General features: G+C 51.7%; 4 protein-coding genes across 4 annotated transcripts; 2 read left to right on the plus strand and 2 right to left on the minus strand.

Moving 5' to 3' along the window:
- Nucleotides 1-682: 682 nt before the first annotated feature.
- Nucleotides 683-6,276, minus strand: BJX68DRAFT_122447 (kinesin-3 motor protein uncA). Its single transcript, XM_071036144.1, has 2 exons — nt 6,060-6,276; nt 683-5,991 (listed from the first exon to the last, which is right to left on the minus strand). Exons 1-2 carry the CDS (start codon nt 6,121-6,123, stop codon nt 1,157-1,159), a joined length of 4,899 nt encoding a protein of 1,632 aa, XP_070897394.1. The 5' UTR covers nt 6,124-6,276; the 3' UTR covers nt 683-1,156.
- A 4,814-nt stretch (nt 6,277-11,090) lies between these two features.
- BJX68DRAFT_240563 (uncharacterized protein) lies at nt 11,091-12,385 on the plus strand. The gene has a single exon (XM_071040698.1). It carries the CDS (start codon nt 11,675-11,677, stop codon nt 11,897-11,899), a length of 225 nt encoding a protein of 74 aa, XP_070897395.1. The 5' UTR covers nt 11,091-11,674; the 3' UTR covers nt 11,900-12,385.
- A 467-nt stretch (nt 12,386-12,852) lies between these two features.
- Nucleotides 12,853-13,779, minus strand: BJX68DRAFT_122508 (uncharacterized protein). The gene has a single exon (XM_071036145.1). The coding sequence runs from the start codon at nt 13,379-13,381 to the stop codon at nt 12,896-12,898; it is 486 nt and encodes a 161-aa protein (XP_070897396.1). The 5' UTR covers nt 13,382-13,779; the 3' UTR covers nt 12,853-12,895.
- Nucleotides 13,780-14,781: 1,002 nt separating this feature from the next.
- hapB (transcription activator HAP2) lies at nt 14,782-16,517 on the plus strand. Its single transcript, XM_071036146.1, has 2 exons — nt 14,782-14,830; nt 14,921-16,517. Exon 2 carries the CDS (start codon nt 15,220-15,222, stop codon nt 16,318-16,320), a length of 1,101 nt encoding a protein of 366 aa, XP_070897397.1. The 5' UTR covers nt 14,782-14,830; nt 14,921-15,219; the 3' UTR covers nt 16,321-16,517.
- Nucleotides 16,518-17,432: the final 915 nt, after the last annotated feature.

Raw genomic sequence — 17,432 nt, forward strand, 5'->3', positions numbered from 1 at the left:
AGGAGCGAGTGAGAGAGATTTGAGATTGATAGGGTAATGAAGCTTGATGAAAGGGCACAGGGGAATTCGGTTGAGAGAATGAGGTAGGGAACAAGAGAGACAAGGGCGGGTAAAGTGGTTGGTACTCGGGCAACGCGATAGAAGACCAAAGGCAGGCGACCTACAAGAAGCCTTGTGAATAGAGTGCGTGCAGTGGCAGTGAGGCAGTCTCTGGAAGATTTCGAACCGATGATGGGAGCCAGATCCAGGCGAGACAGCGTCTACCTGCGATGTTCCAGAGGATCTAAGGACGAGGTGAGAGATCAAAGAGGAGACGGCGAGGAGAAAGTTCCAAAGAGGCTGGAGCTGGAGGATGCCGCTAGTCTGGTTTAGGATTAGCTTGAAATCACCCCCAGCCGATTACATAACTGACAGCCTCAACTGCTGGCGACTCACTCCAGACTCCAGAGAACTTGGACTGGGGAAATGAATATACGTGGATGATGATATGCAGGTAGTAGTTGTTGGTTTACAAGGTTGTAAGCTTTAGAGTTCAAAAGTAGGACTCAGTTAATAGAGAATCCGCTTATATAAAAAAAATAAAAAATTGACGCCACCCATTGGAGAGTAGATGTCGACTTCACTGGATGTATATTCTCCTACTTCACCTTTGGATACTTGGGGCATACAGTATTGGAGACGCCAAAAATTATTATTAGGTTAACAACTCAAGTGTATATGCATAATCACTCTTGAATAAGACAACTCAGAGGACATGAAAAGTGAAAACCAGGCACATTTTCTCAGCCATTCATTAAGCGCAGACTGATCTAAATCCAATAGAACACTGCCGCCCGCGGACAGTGCCCCGGCCTCGCAACACCTTTCACCAATCTATGTTTCAGGTTCGGGGTATGTACAGGGATTTTTCAAGTGCTATATAAGTAGGGCAGGGGTATCTCAAAGCCAACAGCAAACTGGGTGTAGGAAGGGAGACATCGCAGTAACGAAGGAGTGGCCATGCCAGGCAGATTAGTGGGTAGTTGGGGGGGGGGGTTGTTTTTCTATACAAAGCAGGGAAGGGGTCAGACATCTCGCAGAGATCCGGTAGATCATGTCGTAAGGGTAGATCTTTGTCGTCGATTAGTTGTAAATACTAGGTCGGGAGTGCAGCGGGTTATCGACCAGAGCCATTCGTCGATCGAGGGGCGTTGTTGCTGAAATAGCTGTCGTCGATCTTCAAGATCCATTCGACTTTCTGGGCTTCTGTTCGTGCTGCGAAGAGGAATGTGTTTTGAGGTCCATACACGGCGAAAACGTTAGGTTTGCCTCTTGTCGACGTATTATCACCGCCTGGCCCTTCCAAGAGTCGGGCAAAATCAGGCGCGTGGTCCACTCGGGCGTTGCGCAGGTTGATGGCGTTGATCTCATCGCCATCCGGCACGGAATAAACGTGCAAATACGGCAGGCGAAGCTCCACGAACCGCCGTACCCAGTGAGTATAGGTGTCGTCAGGCGCTAGCAGGTATCCAGATTTGGACGACGAGGGATTCTTTGGAAGGGTCTGAACGGTAGCGTAAAAGCGCGGTTTAAGGGACAGCTGCTGATCGGGTCCACCGTTGGTCTCGTCCTCTGACGGCGACTTGCCACGAGAAGCAAACGCCGCGCCACTCGCCGGAGGCTCAGTGTTCCCGCGGATAAGGATCGCATCGATGGGATCAATCCTCGCAGTCCACAGCTTGACGTATTTCTGAAGCAGCTTCGTCTTGCGATCAGACTCTTGGCCGCGATAGGGGGTCGATCTCCCACTTCGCGGCGGCGAAGCAATAGTAAGGCTATGAGCACCGAGTGCTCCTTTTGCCGCGTGCAATTCGGCTATGCGCCTGCGGCGCCTGCGAGAGGCGACATAATCACGCACGAGCGACACTTTTCTCGGAGACCACTTGGTGAGAAGCTCCTCGCCCTTGACATAGTCATTTTGGGTGTTCATGCGCCAGAGGTCGGCTGCACGTTTGGCGGAAACAGGGCGCACTGCAACAGAGTACATGCGCACCGTCGAATGCACAATGCGTGTCGTACTGAAAAAGTTTTTGAACATCGATTGGGGACGTACGTACGTCCGCCCTTGAACCTGCAGCGTTAGGTCTATTTCGAATGAAACTGGGTCTTGTAAACGGGCAGAATGAAGGTCCCATCGAACCGTAACCTGCACGCGGTACTTGTCTGCAGTCACTCGGTCGAGAAGGAGGGACCCATGGAGACTCGAGTCCCATTGGCCTACAAGTGTGACATTGGAGGTTCCATCGGCATTGTCTTTGACCATGGGTTCCTGTACGAACTTGACCGAAACGTCTGGAGTCTGGAGGTCTTGGTCTGGTATCTTGCCCCAGGGGTCCAGCAGCCGTACGCTGCCCACTCGGACATTGGCGAGGTCATCCCAGGGTAGAGTTTCCGTCGAACTGTAGGTAAGATTTACGGAAATCCGGCGCTGAAGTCCCTGGTGGAGCTGGTATGTGCCCGCGTCGAGAGCATTGCTCTGTACGACTTCCACAGGCAGGTACTCCCCCGTCTCCGCCATTTCCAGCACCTGAACACGAGCGAAAACGTCATGTCGCTCCTCTGAAAAATATTCTGTTTCTGCTATCCGTGCCGTTTTCTGATCCCGAGGTCCACCGTCCGCCGAGTCCTGCATGTCGTCCCAGCTCAGAAGCTTATCGAGATGCATCTGAGTTACACGAGCATAGACGCATATTTTCAGGGCTGCACTTCGAGGGCTTGAGAGGGGTAGGCTCATGCTGTGGACACTTTCGAAACGAACCGGCGTCTCATCAAAGCCGTTGATCATCTGCGTGGTTGTAGCGCCGCCCTCTTCAGAGATGCCTGGAACGAAGAGCTGAGCGTGCACATCGGTGCCTTCCCACTCGGCGAACCCAACCATGTCACGCATGACAACGTTGAATTTGAGGGTTGACGATGGCGCCTGTGCGGACGATGGCTCAAGGGATAAACGGATGATCCCAACCACATTCTGCGTATATGGTGAGAGAACCTCTACGGAAAAGTCTTGAACCCGGGTCTCGAATACCGCTGTGAGAGGAATGTCCGCATCGCCTACTAGTGAGTATTGAGGCGAGCACGGCTCAGAGAAAGGATTCTCGAGTTTAAAGTGTTGGATGTAATCCGGTCGGTCAATGTATTGGTGCAGTTGACGCATAACCTGCACGCGGCGCTGGAGCTTTTCAATCGACCAGAGGTGGATGACACATTGCTTGAAGTCAATGACACGGACAGCAACGCATGGCTTCTTAGCATCATCGAGAATAATATCTTCATCACCAGAGATGCCATTGAGTACAAGATCGTAGGACGAGGCCATGTTATGTCCATGGTCGACAACTGCAAACTGAAAGACAACATTCTTATCCATAATATGGCTCATAACTTGAGCCTCCTTTAGCAGCGAAGCGTGCTGGAGGACCTTTTCGGCCATGCGGACGTAGTTTTGCTGGGACCAGTGTCGGAAAACTGATCGGGCAATCTCCAGCTCCTTCGGATCCAATTTTGGAAAGCCATTCTCATATATCCTCGGGATCGGCTGGCCTAGTTCTTTCATATGCGACTCGAAAGTCTCTTTTTGTTTTCGGAGTTGCTCTTCGTATTCGTCTCGTGCCGCGCGGAGAGCCTCCTCCATGCGGCCCTCAACTGATCCTGGTAATCCTCCTCCTTGTGTCGGAGAAGCTTCTGCGTCCCTCAACTGATCCTGGTAGTCCTCCTTTTGTCGGTCTAGCTGTCGTTGCATATCCTTACGTACCGACTGAAGCGTGGAATAACCGTTTTGGCTGTCGCTGTGAGGAGTTCCGGGCATCGTAATGGCGGTATCTAGCGAAAAGTTGTCGATAGTACCATTGGACATGTATTTGTCGCGAACTGGGTAAGAGCTGAGAGAGTCTGAATCTTCTTCATTCTCCGTCAATCCGCGGCGGGTTGCTCTGACTTTCTGCACATCCTCAAACAGGGCATCAAGTTCATCGTCCGGCATATGATTGATGTGATCGGGGCCTAGGACTGCGCTCACAGCTTCACGGCGGGCAAGGAACCAGTCCGACTCTCTTCCACGCTGTGACGGCATTGGTGAATCAGCTCTACTCGAATCCCAGTCCAAATCCGAGCCAGCCTTGCTCAAGTTTCGCTCATGTGTCTTATTCGGAGCGGGCGAGCCGAGCTGGCTGCTTGCTGTGACAGAATGGCGGAGTAGACTCTGCTCTACACGCTCAGCCCGTGCCTCTTGAGGGTGGTTGAATCGGAAGATATGAAAGTCGCCCAGGATAATGCGAAATCCACTTTTCAGCCGTTTGGGCTTATCAATACGCAACCCATTGACCATGACCGCAGCACCTTCGCTAGGTAGTACTGTAACCACGTTATCAACGTGCTCGAATTTACAGTGGTCGGCCAGAATCTTGGAGCCGTTCAACCTGATTTCCACATGGCTTCCCTGGTCCATATTGCCGACTTGCGTGATTCCGGGTTTGATGTTGTACACTAGACACTCGGCGAGTAGCGGGTCATCGCTCAGGTTGACCAAATGCGGCATCTTTTTCGGCGTGCTGAGACCGACGAAACCTTTTTCGATGCTGATTCCGAGTTCTTCTAGAGCGGCTTCACGTTCTTTGTGGATTTCTTCTGTCCTCACTAATTTCTCCTCCCATGTTTGGTTCAGATCTTTGTAGAGCTTTTCGCTCTGATTCAGCTGCTCCACGATCTCAGCTTTGCTCACTTTGGTGACGGTACCATCCGCCTGCTGGATAGAGACCATCTGCTTTTCCAAGGGGGTATCCGGAGGATATTGTTCCTCTGCTATTAGACCGCCTTGTTCCCCTGCTGTTAGCCCACCGCCACCGAGCTTTGATCGAAGCTGTGCCAACTCTTCCTTGAGCTCTCTGATCATTCGCGCGTTGGGGTCCTCGTTAACAACGGCGTGGTTCTTGATTCGCTTTGCGGAGTCGGCATAGCGTAGCGTACTCAGTGTCTCGTCAAAGTTGATATCGGCCGGCGAGATGGCAGCAATCATTGCCGTCATGGAGTTACCTCCGAGAGAATCTTTCAGCAGCCATGTCAAAACTGAGTCACGATATGGTACCATGGACGCATTCTTCTTCTTGCCAGAGGCCAAATCTGCGAGAGCCGCAATCACACGTCCAAGAGTCGAAAGCGATCTGTTGATTTCAGCTCCTTCCTTTAGCCTGGCGCCAGTGGCACCAGTCGAATTCGCTCGTTCCGAGCCTGCAAGATCGACTAAACTGATACGCGATACCTTTTCCGTATCCATCGACGTCTCGGCATCGTGTCGTTTCTGAGTGAGCATCAACGTAAAGACGGCATGTGATCGACTAGACGTTTCGTTCATGTTCGTCGCGGCGACCGTTCGAGCCTTATTACCCTCATCCATCAGGTTTTCAATCTCGTCAAACGAGCGGACGACGAGCTTGGCAAGATCCTCAACATACGGACCTGTCGACGGGTGCTCACGGACTTTGAGGTTTCCTTTGTTGGAGGGGTTGAGCAGATCGCGAACCCGCTCATTGTAGATTTCAAGATATGACACTTCCACCGTGCAACTAAGGTTCTTGTCCTGCTGTATCGACTTGATGCGTTCAAACATATCCTGACAGATTCGCGGGATCACACCGTACTCCTTGCCATATCCCATCATCGAATACGACTTTCCGGAACCAGTCTGGCCGTAGGCGAAGATACAGTTGTTGTAACCTTGGAAAGCATTGTCCAGAAGCGGCACACCCAGGTCGATGAAAAGGTTGTCCTGGCTCGCATAGTTGGGAGCGTTCTTGTCAAAAGACCAGTACGAGCGATCAAAGGCGAAAGACTTCGGTCCTTCCACCGAACCCTTGCCTCCGCCGCGCCCTTTTGTTTTCTCTTCGGATCCTGGCGGTGGGGTGAGGATAGTCTGGCTGTCTTTCATTTGCACGATACATTTTGCACCCCGGTCGAGTTCTAGAGTACACGTAGTTTATCAGCCAGGCAAGTCTCTCAAGGCCGCCGCAGCGGGGATGGTAACTCACCTCGACTATTGAACGGCCGTACTCTCACCACCACCTTGATATTTCCACCTCCTCCTGGCGCCATTTTGCCCTATACCCCATGCACCTGGGGTCCGTGGTCCACTCTTCGTCCGGAGCGTTGAGACTCGAGAGTCAGGGGGGGAACACAAGTCGCGAACGCCGCAACGAGCGCCGCCTTTTGGTGTATCACAAGCTGAATATTCCGAATCTCCCTTCACCAGTTGTAAATATGTTATACTATGTCGAGTTTTGGTAAACGGTCCTGCGAGAATCGGCGATTGGTTTCGAGTGTCAACAAAGACGTCATGTACTCTGTGTGTGCGCACCGCTTCGTTTGTTGACCGTGGGGAATTGTGGCGCGTCCAGGGGATTTACTTTGGCGATAAGAATTCGTTTTCTGGAAAACTCGGCATGGGTTGTTGGCGCGCACAGGGGCGATTTTCGTGAGCTGGCCAAAGGCTTTGAGCGAAAGGGCTAAAGAGGAGAATTGACCGCTCGCGAACCACCCAGCGGACCCTCCTTCCCCAGAGGCACCAGAAAAGCCACATGAGATATCGCGGGATCCCTTCGGGCGATTACATAATCCACCTTCACTTGCCTCTGCTGAGGGAGCCTCAATCTACCAGCCCAGCTTCCTGGCTCCTGGGCTTTTCGTTTCCTATAGCAGCTACTAGTATTTGCATTCAGCCTCAACGGCCGAGACTACAGAATCTAATTTGTCTTTCTCGAACCTCAACCATTATCAACAACCGCCACCCAGAAGAAACAGCAAGTGAGCAAGGACTTGAATATCATTGACAGGCCTTGTATACTTTACTGGATTGAAGCATCACGCTATCATTCAGAGAGAATACATACACTATGCTGCCTTACTTGGCTATACGCAACTTTTAAGGGATAGGTGTTGATCAATGGGCAAAGGTGGCAGTAGCCACCACACCTCCCTATTTCACCCTTGAATCAAGCTCGAGATGCAGCTCGTCAGCTTGAAGGTGCAAAAGCTGACGACCAAGCAGGGCATCTTCTAGGGTCGGTTCGGATCCTCCCTGTATACCAAGTATAGCCTGCAACGTGTCTATGGCACACAAGACCGTATTCAATATCGCTGAGACCTTCTAGACCCTAGTGTCGGTTCATAAAGGTCCCTCGAGCGAAACAGCTCTGAAGATTGATTCCACTCGGCATCGCGCCGTCAGGCTCGCCCTCGAGAGCGATTCAAAAGCAAGATATGGCAAGCTGCGTCCGCGTCCGCGCCGTACTTGTCCATTCAACCGTCCCAGGAATCTGGTGACAAATTGCAGCTCGACGTACGTCAGTTGCTCGGTCTCCGTTCGAGATCCAAACCGCCACAATTCTGTCACCGTAGAGGTATTGAAGGCCTTGCTGCAATGACTCACCTTTGAGTATTCCAGCAACTTGCGCGAGCTAGAGCCTGCAACTGGTAGCTCAATCTCTCATGCAGTGCATGGACAAATCAGAAAGATATAGTCGGCCGGTGCACCCGCCGGTCGGCGCAGTAACGGTCTATCGTTGCGATGCCACACGTTGTCGTCAGGACTGAGAGAAGGCATTTCATATCGTATACTCAGATCGGTCGGTGTCAAGGCCCTCTGTCATCGGGCATCGGTTTGTCCCAGGTCGTTTGGCTTAATCAGACTGGGAGTGAAGAGAGAGTGAACGGCTGCCAGCTCCGGTGTGTTGCGAGCCAGCTATATCATGGCCACGTAAGAAAGTATGTCAAAAGGTAGCTCCTGGTCTAAGACAGCAGAATTCGAAGCAAGAGAAGAGAAGAGCGCAGAGATAGCGCCCCCCTTGACTGATAATGAAGATAGACAATGTCTCGAAAGAGAAATATCCCCAACAACACAATCAGACAGATCCGGCGAGTACGGGTGACGATGAACAGACGGAGGGGGCCATCGATCGATCCTTGTGCTGCAGCACACCACCAAGCCGGAGTTTCCATTAAGGGGGGCAGACCGGCGTACCCCGAGAACGAGAACTCGCCTCCTCTTCCCCGGGGACAACCATCTTCAGTTTTTGCGGCGGCATCCTCGTTTTGGCGGCATTCTCGGTGGGAGGGGAAAAGGGCAGTGCTAGGTTGAGGACGGCTGGAGGTCTCCAACGCACTTCATGCGAGGCGTCGACGCCAACTCAGTTGACGAGAGAGAGAAATGTTTGTCAGCTACAGCACAAAAGAGACCCCATCCATACAGCACAAACAACATCTTAAGCGAGCTCTCCGCGTCAACAAACGAGACAAAACAGGGCGGAGTGAGGCATGGCGGCAGAAGGCAAGGCAAGGCAAGACGCCAGGCAGAAGGCAAGCAGGCAGGACTCCTATCCACCCATCCATGGCATCATCCACCTCCGTTCCGTTTTCAGGTGCCCCTCCCTCGTCCTACATACTAGAAGCTGGGGACAAGGGATGGACCACGATAATCTCACCCACCATCACATCCTCGCAAACCTTCCTCTTCTGCACGCAATACCCCCTCAAAACTCTCTCCAAAAACCAGAGCAGTCACCAGTGTGCAATATGCTGCTGCATAACCCAGAGCCACAGCACAGCATAGCACAGTAAAGGCTGAGCAAAACCTAAGCCCATTCAAGCGGCGTCGTACTAACCACACCTCAACCTGTAAGAGACGAACAAGTCGCAAGCGCGGCCCCAAGACTGAGAGCGCGGCGCAGGAATAATTCGCCTCATTATAGATTGAGAATGGCGCTGGACAACTCAGAGGCAGCAGGCCAGTCCAGTCCAGTCTGGTCCACGGCAGTTGGTCCTGGTCCTGGTCCGAGTCTGGTCTGGTCTGGGTTGTATGGGCACGCCGTGAGTGCTGGCGTTGGTCGGTTGGAAACAGGATTCCAGGTTGATGCCCAATCGGCTAAGTGAGGGTTCAACCCTCGACAGTTTGTTGGCAGGGCACAAATAACATATCCATCTCTTGATGATCATTGGGAAGTAATTATCCAGTTTAGGTAGTCGTTATTACATTTGGTAGACACATGCATGTCATATTCGCAACTTGTCTCCATCAAACTCTATGTATCTACTCGCGATAGAAGGGTCGGCACACCGAATCCTGCAGTGCCAGTGCCTTTTCCACAGTCCTTCACTAGAGACGCCCGGACGGTGAAGATCGAGGTTCATCGCATCCACTTCCTTGAACGAGATAGAGCACCGCTATCAAAAGGAGAGAATGCATCCAGTGCTACTGCAGTAATAGCACACGTGCTTGTCATCGTCTCAAGGCGTCATTCTTCTTTCTCCTCTCAACCTCATCTCAGTTTACTGTCAGGAGATCTATCACCTACCTACGGAAACTGGGCCAAAATTTCGTGTCTCGTAGTGCGTACGTCCGTAACGAAACCGGATGGGGTCTGTCTTTAGTTTAGGGGCCATCCGCCCAGGCCTCCAGGTTCCGGAGTATAGACGAGTCGAGTATAGAGAGAACTCCTGAGGAACCGGATCAACATCGCATTTACTCTGAAAGGCGCCGTTCATCAATACGCAGGAGCGTCCTCCGGTCCTATAGACTGTTGTAGGTGGCATGGGGAGTGTTCGGCATGGCCGTTAGAGCGTGAGAGTGGCGAATGTGAGATGATGAGCTTCATGAGATGCACAGGCTGCCTTGAGCTGACCAAAGACCGATGGCCCCTAAACTAAAGACACACCCCGCGCTGCCCCGTCGCGGTCCGACAAGCTACGTACATGGCAGGTCCGATTGGATATACGGGCCAAATGAGGAGATCCTGCGCATCCTCGAATAGGACTTGTTGTCGCCTGGGCCTCTTTTATCAAGGGCTCGCTGCTCTTCGAGCATCGCCAAACGAGGTTCGCTCTCGAGAGGGTATCAGCTCGGGCACGGCCTAGGCCTAAGCCACGTCAATCATCACGGGTGTAGCTGTCGTCGAATGACGATGCAGATGTCGATACCAAGCATGACAGCTGCTGCGTGGCCCGCGCTTTTCGATGCATATTGTGCTTCCCCATTGACCAAATCTGGCTGACATCCCTCCCTCCTGTGTTTCACCTCGCCATTCTGATACTCAAGCGATTGGTCTTTATCCTGCTCGGCTGTTGAAGATGCATAGAAGCCGAGAGAAGGTCTAACCGCCACACCATGAGGCTTCGCCGGCTAAAGATACAGCATCCACGCGAGCGAAAGAACACAACGATGTAGCGTTTGGTCGTTGTCCAGGCATACCTCGATGGAACTGCACTCCAAAGGTCAACTGATAGTCTCCAGCTATCCGCTCGCACGAAACCGTCTCGCCAGTGCAGCTCGCTCGAAGTAGTGGAGTTTCAGGTCTGATGATGTCTACTCCGTATCGATCGTTGTCAGCTCAGCCAGTGTAGCAGCTTGCTCGAAGTAGAGGAGTTTCAGGTCTGCGCTTGTACGACGCCAGCCTCAGGCCTTGGTCGGAAAGCTGTCACTTGCCATAAGCGTAGCAGAGGCCCCGTGGTGCAATGAGATCATGTCTATCCCAGTTCTCATCGGACTCTTTTCAGGCTTCCTGTAAACAGATCGTTCAGCATAACAATGTGAACAAGACGACACAGTTCAACTTTCCAGCAACGACTGCAGATAAACGGCATGTATTCCGCGCATGCCGTACCTTTATGGAGAACAGCGAATGTGCAGAAAGCCTTGGCAGGTGGTCAGACAAGAAGTCGCTCGGAGATGGAAACCGGGGCTCGCCAGTAAGAATCCGAGTTTCATGGTAGCTCATCAGATAGGCTTCGAGCCGAAGATCCTCGCCATGTCTTTTCTTTGACCCAACCGCCCCAATCTGACTCCACCCACTCGGACGATAAAATCGATGTCATCGACTCGCACAGAGAAAGATGCACGGGCGAAAGCCGAAGATGATGTTCGAGGATCCACGGTACCCATCTCGTCTTACCCTGAGACAAGAAGAAAAAAATAATCATAACAGCAAAACGAAAAGAAGTACTTTTTCCGCCGTATGTACTCACTTTTCTAAAAAAGAAACAAGAACTCAGAGCTTGAGTCCAGCACGATGCGACGAGAAGCGGTGTGGAGACGGTGATTCAGCTTGACGTCAGACGCCCGTCCGAGCTTTACAATACACAAAGATACGCTTTTCCAAAACATGGATCATCTCAATCTTCAAGTCAGCTTTCGGCACTGGGATGTTCTTGCTTTCCAGATATAGGATTGAGCATGGCGTTCAAGGATGTCGTATCATCATCATGAGTGCAGCGGTCAAGTTCCCGCACGTGGCGTCGAACAGATCGGCGCAATCATCTTGCTCTTGAATCTCAACGTGTTGAGCAATCCAGCACCAAAGCTCACGGAAATATTACTGGTTACCCACTACTTCAAACTACACTAGAGAGGGCGTCTTGAGAGAATCAGATATCTCCCGAGCCCTACTTATTCTTAACCTCGATAAAGGAATGCTACGCGAGAACTCAGCCAGGGTGTTTCTTCAGACGACGGGCTTCACTGGAGATCCAGAATCGAGATTCAAAGGATGTCTGCGTGGCCGGGCTTTAAATTATGGGTAGTCGCCGAAGATTGCACACCACAAGGATCATTCATCTCGATTTCGAATCTCAACGAGCTTGAAGAGCACACGCCTGAATGCCGTCCTTGGGCCTGGGTGTGGTGACGCAGACTTGCCCTTTTTATGGCCTGCTATTGAGTCTCTTGTCGTCGTCGGCTTCCACTACCCAACTCGCTACCATGATGAAGCTTGGTATTGATCAGCGGAAGGCGAGTGAAACTAAACGACATCTCTTCGGCTCATTACTTTGCGATATGGCTGCCCGAGTTCTCCAAGGCTGCAACCTGGAGCGTCTTCCCTAAATGGGAATATAACCGAGGCGCGCGGCGCTGGGTCATTTTACCGCCAGAAACTGTGACGGCGCCGCCCTCGTAAGGTCAATACAGACGGAGTTCCGTGGTATGGACTGAACCCAACCTTGGTCCTCTTGTCAGCTTGGGGCAGTTGTGCTCAGTGGCTCACCTTGCATGATAGGGGAAAGTCATACTCAGCACGGTTAGAAAGTATTCAAGTATCACGTCTCGAGTTACACACAGCGACAAGGAAGAGCACGATTAAAAAAAAGAGCCAGTCACAAAATCTGTTGTCCAAAACGCGTCGTGATTCGCACAGGCAGGCGAGCCGCCGGGAGCACACCAATAGAGGTTGGTTGGTATCTAGTAGTGGTTACTTTTCCAAATTACCACGGCGCTTGGAAAGCGTCACACTTTACTTTCGGAACTGTCGGATTTTATGCAGATGAATGCCAGGAGAAGGAGGAAACAGGGGAGGGGGGAATAATAAGCAAGCCTTTTTTTTTTTTGCTCCGTTTAAATCTGACAGCTTCGATTTCCCAACGGCATTTCTTGAGACTCGTGCTGACTGAACGCCATTTGTGTGGAGTTTTGTATAACTACCTAGCAGACTGCATAGCATAAACTTTACAAAACGTTACCGTAATTAAAACGCCTTCCTCATGTGACAGCGCTAAAACCACCAGAAACAGCAACAACACCCTGAAGCACACAGCGCCATCGACGGAGATGAGCAGACAGATTTCTCCAGAGTCCATGATCAATGTTTTTTTGAGGCTGAGTTCCTCCAGGCTCTGGGCTCTTTCAAACTTGCAAGCAAGCGAAGAGCGGTCTCATCACATCGGCGCCAAGTGGGGCAGACCCTGGGGACATTACGGGACAGTTACTGGGCGCTGTTCATTTCCAAGCCAAAAGGTGATTCACTGCCGCCTCGTCCGGTACAAATGCCCCATCGCCCGCCCCTTCTCGTCGCTGCGGCTTTCTCTCTCTGCTCCTTCTCGTTGGTCATCCAGCCTCCAGTCCTTGCTTTCCTCCAGTCATCGACTTTGTCCTGCTGTCCGCACTCAGCCCATTGGCTTTGGCGGTCCTTTCCTTTTTTTTCCTACTCGCTCCTCGCTGGCCAACCCTTAAGAGCTCAGATACTCCTTCGTCCAACCGCGTCGTGGCCTGCCTTCCCACCCCATCTGCTGTCCCTCGTCGTGATTGATCACTTGGATTAACCTTGGATATTTTCCCACGGTTTTGTGGTCGAATCACCATCCCCAGGTACGTGAAATATACCCCCTTACTGGAGCACACACTGTCTCGTCCCTCGTGTGTAATTTTGTTGTACTCCAATATCGCACACCTTAATTGTTCCGTGCCCAATCCCGTTGCATCGTGTCTCCCCTCGAAGCCCAACCCAGCAAATCCCGTCACTTTCCCCATTTCTCCTGTGTCTGCATTCCCCAGGTACCCTCCGGTGCATTCTCTCGTTGGCTTCCAAACCATCGGTTGTCGTCCTTCCACAAATCACATTACTTTGGCTTCATCCTTGAACCTTCCTTCCTCCACATCTTCCCCGGCTATCGCCTGTCTCGTTACTCGCTGGCCCGCGCCTTTGTTCGTCGTCCAACCCGGCTCGACTGACATCAGCGGCAGCCCACAGTCGCGCAAAGGGCAGTGCTTTGGTTGGCACAGTTCGCGCGCTCAGGAGCACTGGCTTCTGCGACCAAGGGAACTGGCCAGCTTACCGCGCTTTCAAAGGCGACAGGCAAGAATAATCGCTCTGTCAAGGTACCTTTCCCAGCGTTTCTCCAGCAGGGCTGAGGGTCGGTGCACCACCCACCGCGGCCCGGAAAAACTGCGACTGTGATTCCATCATCTTTCCCCTCGTCTCTTCCCACTTGGGCAGCATTGCAATCCCCAAAGTCAAAACTGCATCTCCTTTTCGAGACACTGCAGGCAAGCCTTTCTTGTATAGATTGCAGCATCCTTTTCCCGACCGTTGTATGCTTTTTTTTTGACTTTTTCGTGCGGTATTGCTATTCTCTGTTTACTTTTTTTTCTGTCGCGTCCCGCTGCTGCCTCTTGACCCAATCACCACGCGTCAACTTCTCCCATACTCAACTCGACCTGCTTCTGACATATCCTTTGCAGTGCGCGTGCAATTGTTTCGGATTGCTGCTGTGTCTATTACAGTTGCTATTTAATTCTGGACTTCCCCGCGCAGTCCAGCCAATTCGACGAATTACCCTTGTCGGGTGGTGCGTCGCATTTTGTGACGAGGTATGTCATCGGCTGCATCATGAATCCCGCTTGCCAACGCATACATCCCTCAGCCCTGGACGGACTAAGCTGCGACAATCTTGGTCTTTTCCCTCCCCCCGCCACCTTTAACTCTCTTTTCATCATGACAGCGCACAAATCAAGTGCCAAAAATAATTACTATAGTAAAAAGACAGAGCTGATGATCCTTCACAGTTGCTCTTGTGCAAAGCCTCTGCTGAGCGCGTCCCTCTGACATCAGTCCTCGCGGACTCGCCGTCAAGGATCAACACTACGCCTCAGAGACAACGCTGTTTGCACCGCCTCGGGTATCGCCTGGCAGCCTAGTTGATTCGGACTCTGAACAAGGTAGCCTGCCACTTGCCGTCTCAGATAAACCGTGTATCCCCGCTCTTGCCTGTTTATTCCGTGGCAACGATAAGCAGTAGTGTGTTTCTCTCAAGCGATCACGCTTTGTCTGACAACGCATCGAGTACGAGCCTAGTCGAGGGCAACCCTGGTTAGCTGCATCCGAGCCCAACCACGTTACACTTTTGAGGTGGATGTAAAAAAAAGACGGGCCCTCCGGCGGATCTTGTTGAAGTCATTCTTGTGAAACAAGCATCCTCTCAAACTGATCTCATTGACGCTGCAAGTTGAAAGGCTCAGCGCACTGGCAAAACAGAACCAAAGGTAAGCGCCCTCCGTTCTCCATACAACCCCACCACCAATTGATCCAGTGACCGCACGCTCCTGCGCTCCAAGTCCACTAACTAACGAAAGTCTGCAGTCCTTGCACAGCCCATCTACAAATCGACCTGTCGGAATTCAAGCGGCGCCTGCTCTGTAGCTGCCCCTCAACGTGACTTTTTCATCCTCAAGTACACGCCGTCTTATATCCTATCACGCCTCCCTGCCTCTCTGCCTGTCTATCTTACTGGAACACCTGTCTGCCAATCATTCATCTTCACCGCTCCTTTTGGTCCTGGTTGGCTGGTTCCTGACATTCTTACCCGATCACTAATCAAAACAACACTAATTAGGAAGCGTGACGGTTACGCCGCCGCGACTACTCCTTCACAATGGAATACCCTCCGCAGTATCAACAGCCTCATGGCCAACATCCACACCCTTCTTCCCACATGGGCGGCCCATATCAGCCAGCGCCGCAAAATCCAGGGCCGGCTGTGGGTTCGATGACGTCTCCGACAAATCCGCAAGCACACATGCAACCAGGACATCCGTCGCATCAAGCTTCCCCCGTTGTCCCTTCGCAATCACATTATCAACAGGCTCAAAGCACACCGGGCCCTGTACACCAGCAGATGAACTTCCCGCAAGGCTACGGCGTCCCGCCTCAACTTCCCCCCAGTCAATACGGCATATCCCCCACTCAGGCTGCTGCCATGGCAACTGCGGCCGCGTCCGGACAATTCTATCCGATACACTCAGATTCGATGGCTGGCCAGATGCAGCCTGGTCCTCGTGGCTCGCCACGCATGGCAGGTGTACCGGTCAAAGCTGACAGCAGGAATCCCCGGTCGCCCCCGCAAATGTCTGGTCAAATGCCCCCAATACCAGCAATGAGCTCGCAAAGCGCGCAGATGCAGCAACGCCGCATGAGCCATGTCGGCAGTCCGCACGTGCAGAACGCGCAGCCTGTCTTGGGTGGTCACGTCGGTCGGCCCTCGGTGCCCCCTTCCATGCCGCCTCCTCCACACCCTGTTCAACAGAGCCAGCCCGCGGAGACTCTTGTCCCTGGTGGTGCTGAGGAGTCCCCATTATACGTAAACGCCAAACAATTTCACCGAATCCTGAAACGTCGTGTCGCCCGACAGAAACTAGAAGAACAGTTACGGCTCACCTCAAAGGGCCGCAAACCATATCTCCATGAATCGCGTCACAATCATGCGATGCGCCGTCCGCGTGGCCCTGGTGGTCGATTCTTAACGGCAGACGAAGTGGCAGCCATGGAGAAAAAGGGTGCCGGTGGCGCCGGACAGGAGAATGCAGACCTATCAAAATCGGTGGGTGACATCTCTCCCGGTCAGAAACGCAAAGCGAGCGATGGGAATGACGATACCCTCAGCTCCGCTAAGAAAGCAAAGACCGGTGCGCCAAAGGCAAATCATACCGCGGACGAGAGTGATCCCGAGTCTGGTCCCTCTGATGAGGACGGTTGATCTCTTGTCTCTGTTTACTATAAAAGATTATTATCGCCTAACCTATTCTCTTTCAACTCCGTCCGTCGCGAGCAACGTGCGCGCAATGTTCTAACGGGCCCTGTTTTTATGTCTCTTTTTACGATTCCCTGTTTGTAAATTTGTTATGATGATACAAAGTCCGATATCATCCTCTCAGTGATTCTAAGCTTGTCAGGATTGCATGTATGATGTGTTTATGTTTCGTTCTTTTATATTCTGTTTTGGCATGGTGGATGAGCTTGATTTCCTCGACGGGTGATAGCCGATACCCCTATCAGTTCTATGTACCGACCCCAATAACCTTGACCCCTTCCCGGTCTAAAAAAATGCAGATATAACGCCGCTCCGGGCCTACGGTTATATTGTTCTTTCCATGCGTATCTCGTTTACTGCTTCTTGGCTCTCTTTTCCTCGCAACACCTTGAACGTCAACTTGTTCTGGCCCCGGCCATCCACTTCGGCTCGCTTGGGTTCTCGTGTACTGCGTTTCAATGATTGGGTGGGATATAGATACGGTTCCTTTGTGGGTAAATGGCCTTTGATGTCGAGATCACTATGAGATCCTTGCTGTGCGAGATGACCATCTCTGGCTGCTTGTTTTACTGCCGTTTATGCTGATATAGGTCGTTTGTCGGTTTTAGTCATATACCCACATATATATATATAACCTTGACAGGCGCCGAGTCACCCTCGTGCTCGCCAAATTCTTGTCAATCGCTAGTCAATGGCAATGGCGAATTAAAGGCTTCTACTTACGCAAACTGACTTTTTCTGGACGCCTTCACTCGATGTCTTTTATAAGAGTGATTATTTGTGTACACTTGGCATCTTATCTTATATAGTTTGTATCTCCAGTACTGTATGCAGTAGTGTTGCTGTAAGCAAAAAGGTTTAAGCTTAATAAAAGAACAATGGTGCTCATCCTTGGCAATTCTTTATATGTCATCTGCAGCAGTTACAATGAATAAGTGCAATTTTTGAAGATCAGGATTCAGGTTTCTTGTGGATTGTAGTATGCCACTACTGGAACTGGGACAAAATCGTTCGAACCTGGCTGTACGAGCGGAGCCCTGAATAAGGCATCTGATTGT

Source organism: Aspergillus pseudodeflectus, assembly GCF_044049435.1.
Source record: "Aspergillus pseudodeflectus strain CBS 756.74 chromosome Unknown BJX68scaffold_31, whole genome shotgun sequence".
In the NCBI taxonomy this organism is placed as follows: Eukaryota; Fungi; Ascomycota; class Eurotiomycetes; order Eurotiales; family Aspergillaceae; genus Aspergillus; species Aspergillus pseudodeflectus.